The sequence below is a fragment of the Oratosquilla oratoria genome, chromosome 44 (genome assembly GCF_046742065.1).
Source record: "Oratosquilla oratoria isolate Oo_2021 chromosome 44, ASM4674206v1, whole genome shotgun sequence".
Lineage (NCBI taxonomy): Eukaryota > Metazoa > Arthropoda > Malacostraca > Stomatopoda > Squillidae > Oratosquilla > Oratosquilla oratoria.
In genome coordinates this window covers 8,342,991-8,350,892 of record NC_134820.1, presented here as the reverse complement: position 1 = coordinate 8,350,892, position 7,902 = coordinate 8,342,991, and the positions used below count along the sequence as shown (strand labels likewise).

The following is a 7,902-nucleotide window of genomic DNA, read 5'->3' as shown; positions in this document are numbered from 1 at the left end:
TCTCTCTCTCTCTCTCTCTCTCTCTCTTTCTCTCTCTCTCTCTCTCTCTCTCTCTATGAGAAAGTATATGTTCTTGTACTTTATAGTATAGATATATGCGTACATTTTCATCCCTCAAAAAGTATGTTCTAATACTTTGAGTATAAATATGTTGTGTGTATAATGTTTGTTGATTTGTGACTTGTGTATGTCCACTTGTGATTCCACCATCAGAAATTAAGTGGGTATTGTTTCATGTATTATTACGTCACCTGCTTATAATATAAAGTCTATATTTATAGCTTTCCCTGCGAATTTCTTTAAATCATTGGAGGCATAGTGTTGGAGCTACTTTGTGGTGATATTGCAGAAAACTTTCCTTTGTGTGTGTCACCGATCCCTCTATGTATTATTTATGTGTTTTCTTTCTCATCTAATGTTTACAGAACTCTGTTGGTGGCAATACTCCTATTCCACATTGTTGTGTGTGCCCGTTAAGCCGATAGAAATTCCGTCAATCACAAACATAGAATAGCTTAGTCACTGTTCAGTTTTCGATCAAAGAAAACGTGTGGAAAAGACAGGTGTGGTATTCCGGCAACGCTGGAGCCTGGCAGTTCTGTTTACAAATCGCAAGCAGACATGTAAGGACCGGTGTGTATGTTGCAGTTTGCTTCTCCTGTATAATATAAAATCAAACACAGGTCCAAGTACACTTTGAAATATAACAATTTATAAGTTCTTTGAACAAAAGACAAATCAACAGTCACGTATGATGGTAATTATTATTATGATAGCGGAGATATATACTTATATTAACAGGATTTTGGTAAACTTAAAGAATACTGTTTAAATTGGTAACACCAGTAGGTAGGTCAAACACCACCAGAGGCGCCACCGTCGATGACGAGCACAATAGCGCGTCATTTTATGCGCACGCCGTTCAAACGGCCAAATTTACATACCGCGGGAAATTTAATTAATAAAAATGTTGCGTGAGTGTATTTACTACGATCGTAATAAATTTCAAACATTCACATCATCAGTTACATGTCGGTCAATAAAAACATTAGATAAACATGGCGGCCTGCATTCAGCAGTATATCAAAAATTGGTATATGTTTCAACGTAAAAAATGAGCTAACAAATTTATTGTGCGGGCAACTGACCATAATTAACCAAAACTACTAGTATCGTGGATTATTCTAATACCAAAATAAAGTCAGTATGTTACGGTAGAGCTGAGAAATTGGTTGTTAAAATTAGTTTTTTTTTCTATCGGGTCGGATTATCGGATAACAACATCAACATCCATCCCGCCATCTTATCTATCACTGGTGATATGGACCAAACTTCACTCTATTAAGTTTCTTACTATTATGTTATTAGTGTAATAGACTTATAGTTGAATTATTTTAAATATTTCCTTTAAAATGTGTGATTTTCATGTAATTTGATCGAAGAGAAGTTACGTTTTCATCCTCCGTAATATTACGGACCACAGGTAAGATTCGTCCTGCCCGCTATCTATGATCACTGGTGGTATGGATCAAACTACACTATTAAGTTTGTTACTATTGGGTTATTAGCGTAATACCTTGCATATAATTGAATTATTCAAATTATTTTCTTTAAAATGTGTGATTTTCATGTAATTTTACGGTATTCGTAGCTGTGGTGGGTAATTTTGCAGAGGATAAAAACGTAATTATATGATCAAATTACATGGAAATCACACATCTTATAGAAAATAGGTCAAATAATGCAACCATATGCTAATTTTTTATATAAAATTGTGCCTGTCAGTAAAAACCGTCATTGTTTACGTTTGATCGGCGATCAGTCAGACCGCACGTTTCGGCCCGATTTCCTCGGACAAAATAGGCCCGATTTAATTCCATTCAAAATGCAATATCTCGAGAACTAGGACAGCTAGATGGATAAATCAAATTGCATTATACTCATAGCGACTTTTTCCATCCCATGAGAACTACTTCAGCTCAAATATCAGGAATTCCATTTTCATATTGACCTAGCTAACACCAGCCATATAAAATTACATGTAAATAAATTCAGGTACACTATTAATGGTAGAACTTTGCATGTGTTGCAGCTATGGAGATTTTTATTTCCCGCTGTGGTTCACAAAATACCTCGTAATTTTTTTCATTGTAAACTCCTTGTCAATTACGCCAACTTTTCGCAAATTAAGATTGCAAATGTATGTTTCATTTTACATAAAATTTCATTGGCTGCATAATGTAGGCAAGACGACATGCATACATACACAGTCAGCAGAGCTATGAACACAAACAAAATCTATTATTTCTAAGAATCTATACATAAGTAAGGACTAATAATTATTCCAATAAATAACAAAGAATCTGAACCTATTTTAGAGATGGTGAAAGAACTCATATAAACAATGACTGTTATAAAACAACAGATGACTGCAAAATCAAACTACAACAAATTGTACAAAATTCAGTGAGACATGTGAATAATGGGGTGCTGATGCAATTTATCCCTCATCAGATGAAAAATGAACCAATGGCGTTAGGTATTAATGAATACTTGAACTTTATTTACCTGAATGCTCAAGGACTATTAATTAATTAAAGAAAAAAGGAACAGATAAAAGCAAAGTGTATTTCTTGAAGGAACTTGCAGGTGAAAAAACTGCATTCACAGTTGCTGAAACCCATCTGAGAGAGAATGATATTGATGAAGAAATTCAGATTAAAGGGTTTGTTAACATAAGATCTGATAGGATTAATAGATCACATGGGGGAGTATGTCTCTTCCTTCTTGATAATATAGACTGAAATGCTTTTAAGTTTTTCCAATAACATGTGTGAGGCATTGATGTCCGGAAATAGATTCAATTTGGAAGTAGGTAGAAACAACTTTGCCAACTCTGTAGTTAATGAATGGAATAAACTTCCTGCACAGGTAGTGCAATGTAGTTCAGTTCGAAGCTATAAGAATCATTTAGATAAATACCTAAGTAAGATGCTGTAATGATTATAATTTATCTTATATTATTTGTTTTTGTTTTGTTATCATTTGTCTGTCTGATTTTCATTTATTATTAGTTATATGTCAATTTATTATTATTTACTATTTACCTGTTTGTTTATTATTTAACTATACCTATGCATTTATTTATGTATTTTATTTGTTATTTACATTATTATATTTTTTTATTTATTATCTTATTGTTATGATTTTTTTCGCATCCGACCTAGATATGGATCAAAAGGTCTCCTGTTGGGATGCTCCGCCTTTGTAATCCTTTGTAATCCTTAGCCTGAAACAGATTAATGTGACACTGATAGAAATTTATCACCCCACTGATACTAAGGATCATGACTTTGCTGAATTGTGTGGAATTATTAGTGAAAAACTTAACAGTTTATGAACACCCCTACCTGAAATAGTTATTACTGGTAACTGCAGGCAGCCTCGTTGATGATGACGGGCTCACGCCTACGTCCCTGTACGAGTATGGGGATGAGTCTAAATTTGTCTGTGTTTGTCCATATTTTGTGTTTCTGCTCCATTTTTATTTTCCTCTCATGTGCTTCCATTGTTCTATCTTGCAACCAGTCCATATGTGATCACCTCTCTTCCGCCACTGCTACCTCACCATCCCACCATTCACTACTCTTCTGTTCCCACCTATCCTCCTTGTCCCACATACCATCTTTGCACATTGCTCATTCCTCTACTCCCACTTCCCCTATATCCTTCACCACCACACACTTCTTTAAGTTCCTCATGGTATTCTTTCTCCTTTTCCTTCTCATTCATTTTATTAACTCTCAGCTTCTCTAACTCCTACCCTTTTCCTCCTGCTCTACTTTTCTCCGCACTCAACTTCTAAAAAATTTCTGCCCCTCCCCCATTCTTTCCCCTGAAAATATGAACACATAACTCTTTCAATCCTTCCTTTTGATACCACTACATAGTTCATTAACCCTACTGTGCACCACCACACATATATGCAATAGGGTTAAGAAGAGAGCCAAGCATAAGTATACATGGGAAAGGGTGGTGGATGGAAAGGGGGTTGATAGGGCTCTCCATTCCTAATCCTAATACTGCCCTTAAAAACTCCTGACTGCCCTTAATGTTTCCCCTAGGTCTAAGTGTATTGGTATCTATGCCATGGGACAACCCCTAACTCCCAGCATGAAAGGAATTTGGGTCCAAACTGTTACAAGAAGCTCCTGCCTCCCCTGCAGGTGGCACAGATCTCTGGGAACAGCTTTGGTTACCTTTTGTAGAGATGGGGATGTGGCGACGCCTTGTATCCAGGTGGTGATGTGTCCTTATTTGGATGTTGTTCACTTCAGCAGTTCTCTGTCATCTGGATGGTTATGCTGCCATTTGAAGGCATCTTATTGTAGCACCTTATGATACTTATGTAAAACATTTAAGATGCTTAAATCTTCTATGTACAAAACAAGGAAGGATCTGGTGAGCACTTAGTGTCTTAGCATTAATTAGAAAAAATATTTTTTCTCTGGTATAACTTTATGATATTTTTATTTTGTTTCAGATCTTTCTTTGAAGACCAATGTCAGATAAAAGTACAGAGTCAGCAAATCCAGGGAAAGGTGCCACTACAGCCAACACAGGAGATGGTATCAGATCCATTAGAACAACCAATGTTTTCAAAGTTGTCAATTTTGAGTTGTATGCTAAGCCGGTAAGTCATAGTAAGCATTTTTTTCTTTTAAGTTAATTTTAACCCCATATAATGTGTGTGGGGAAATTAGCTTATCTTAAAAACATTGAGGATATTATTCATACACCATAGGGGAAAATGAAACTGAGACAATTCTCCTCCCTACATCAATAGTCTTTGCCAAATGATGGAAATACATACTTGAGGGTATTGTTGTTGTCATTCACAAGACTGTCTTGCTGAGCATTCCCATCTCAAGGGATGCCATAGCTGGAATGGGATTTTTCCATAAATCCCATATAGAGTGTATGTTGTGTTCTTGTTGTGTATAATTGTGTACAGTGCAGTTTTCCTTAATGTGTTGTATAATAATGGGGTGAAGTGTCAACAACATATCTCAAAGATGTGGAAAAAGGCTTTTTTTTGTACAGGTGCATAAACTGGAATAGTCTAGACAAGTTGGAACCATACACGAGTTGAGAATGAAGACAATTATCCTCCCTACATCAATAGTCTTTGCCAAATGATGGAACTACTTTAGGGTATAGTTGTTGTTGTCATTCCCAAGACTGTCTTGCTGAGCATTCCCATCTCAAGGGATGCCATAGCTGGAATGGGATTTTTCCATAAATCCCATATAGAGTGTATGTTGTGTATAATTGTGTACAGTGCAGTTTTCCTTAATGTGTTGTATAATAATGGGGTGAAGTGTTGTCAACAACATATCTCAAAGATGTGGAAAAATGCATTTTTTTTTTGTACAGGTGCATAAACTGGAATAGCCTAGATGATAGAAGACAAGTTGGAACCATACACGAGTTGAAAACGAAGTATAATAATTGGAGAATAAAAATCAGAACTCCACTAGTATGGGTCCTTTTCTGTATCAGCTGATCTATTGCTCCAGATCTCTCTTGCAAGAGACCCACAGGTCTCGGGTAACTGGTATTATCCACCAGAGTGGCCCATAAGTTACTCAAGGAAGAAGTGTTGTGTGGGTATAGCTAACATGTTCATTGTCTTTTGTGTAATGGTTATGTCTGGGGTAATTTGCTTTTGTGGCTTGGCCTATTCTGTGATGGTATTGTCGTAGTGATGGATGGTAACCTGGACATAGCACGCTGCTGTAGGAAAGAATGGGCGAAGAAAGATTAGCAAAAAAATATCTATATATATGAAATGTGTGGAAAGCAGAGCTAGATAGAGTTAACATGAGGGGAAGACTGGGAAAAGGATGGGGTGAAGGTGTCCTTGATGAAAGGGGAATGTCTGTTTAGTAGGGAAAGGAGAGGTTAAGAGATAGGTGTGAATGGATGATAAACAGGCACTGTAGTAGGATCAGAGGAGGGATTAAGGAAGATAGTGACAGAGTTTGGGAAGGTGTGGAAAAGAAGGAAATTGAAAATAAATGTAGGTAAAAGTAATGTGATGGACTAGGTGAGAGGATGGCAGCAAATTGGAAGTGAGTGATAAGGAAGTGGATAGCTTTAGATACTTGGGTGTGAATGTGGTAGTAAAGGGAGGAGTGGAGGTGGAGGTAGAATGTAGATTGAGAGAACCAAGTAAATACCTCGGTGGATTATAAAGTGTAATGAGAAATGGACATTTGGGAATGGATGCTAAGAGGAGATCACACGAAGGAGCGATTGTACAGATTCCAAGTTGTTCAACTTCTGATGGCATTTGAATTCTGAGATGCCACTATACTTTACCAGACCCCCTCAATATATTACCCAGCAGAGAGATCATTCCTAAGATAGACTAGAATTGCACTGGCGTGCCTATGTCTAGGTCACCACCCTGCGTTGAAATAATACCAATGCAGAATTGGGCAGATAACAGATATCAAATGACTTGAATGTAACCATCATATGCAGAGCATTTTATACTACACTGCTCTACTCACTCACTTAGGACAGGTCTACTAGATCTCTTCGATGACTTATGAACTAATGGTCATGGCTGGTTTCTCTTTTCTTGAAATGCTTTGAGGTTTGGGTTTCAGGCCCTCTCTCTTATAAAGGGGAAGAAGTCTTGGTATATTAATAGGTTTGGATTTTTAGTAGTACTTTATTCCTGCTTGTATGTATGAAGCGGCCTTGTTGTGGATGTGCTGTGTCTTGCGACACTGCCTCTGACCCAGGGCAGTGGACAAGGTGTAGGGATGACCCGTCATCCAGGAGGTGCTAAGATAAGAGGGAAGGTGGAGGGGTGTGGAGTGTATTCAGGTATGGAATGGGTGGGAATGACTTTATGCCTTTTCCTTTTTGGCTACCTCCCTTGTAAGGGGGAAAAAGCCTTGGTATATATATATGTATGTATGTATGAAGTTGTGGTTTCCTACAATTTCTTTGGGCATTCTAGCGTTTTAGCCTGTATAATTTTCATTTACGTTCATTTACATTCATAATCACTTTCATATTAGAACTGCCATTATCTGAACTTCATTTATTATCACATGATTTCAGAAAGAAAAATTCAGCACTGGCGTAGCAGAATGGTGACTGAGGGTGGAGGGGGATAAGTTTACCTTACTTTTCTAAAAAATGCACAAATCTGAACACACTTCAGTCCAGTTAGTTTGGATATGGGTGGGTTTATTGTAGTTATACTTGTCCATGAGCCATTTCCCCTTGGTACTTGTACAGCTATGAAAATGTAATTATGATCCAAAGACTTGAAAAACCTGTTTTTGATCATCATTTAAGTGTTATATTTTGATATAGTACTCAGTTGTCTGCTTTATGATACTGGGTTGAATTTAAGACTAGATGTATTAGCTATTACATTTACTTTTCTTTCTTTTCCAGAATGCTGTTATTATGACATTTGGTGTGATTGCCATCCTTGGCAGTGCAGCTTACCTAGCTTACATGAAATCACAACATCGGGAAAAGAAGGTGTACGTAGCGATAGCAGAAGATGGAACGGAACAGTTAATGACTAAAAAATCCAAATGGGATTAATTTTTCAGTATTGTTAAGTTATTGTTGAAACATGTGTTGTACAGTTTTTATACAAAAACTATTTATATTGTATCTCATGTTTTATTAAACATACAAGTTTTTGGTAAATGAGTTACATGTTGGAATCATAGAAAGAAACAACTTGAGATGGTTTGGTCATATGAAAAGAATGGAGGAAAGTAGATATCCAAGGAAGTATTTGGAATTGCAGCCTAGAGGAAGGAGGCCAGTCGGAAGACCCAGGAAAAGGTGGATGGACTGTGT

General features: G+C 36.9%; 1 protein-coding gene across 3 annotated transcripts; it reads left to right on the top strand.

Annotated features, from left to right (window-relative positions):
- The first annotated feature begins 591 nt into the window (after window positions 1–591).
- LOC143022409 (small integral membrane protein 8-like) lies at window positions 592–7,638 on the top strand. 3 transcript variants are annotated; one of them, XM_076180581.1, is made up of 3 exons: window positions 592–633; window positions 4,544–4,693; window positions 7,483–7,638. In XM_076180581.1, the coding sequence occupies exons 2-3, from the start codon at window positions 4,562–4,564 to the stop codon at window positions 7,636–7,638; spliced, it is 288 nt and encodes a 95-aa protein (XP_076036696.1). In that variant the 5' UTR covers window positions 592–633; window positions 4,544–4,561. The 3 variants fall into 3 exon arrangements, with proteins under 3 accessions (XP_076036696.1, XP_076036694.1, XP_076036693.1); XM_076180579.1 differs by having other exon boundaries at window positions 610–637; XM_076180578.1 differs by having other exon boundaries at window positions 628–757.
- Window positions 7,639–7,902: the final 264 nt, after the last annotated feature.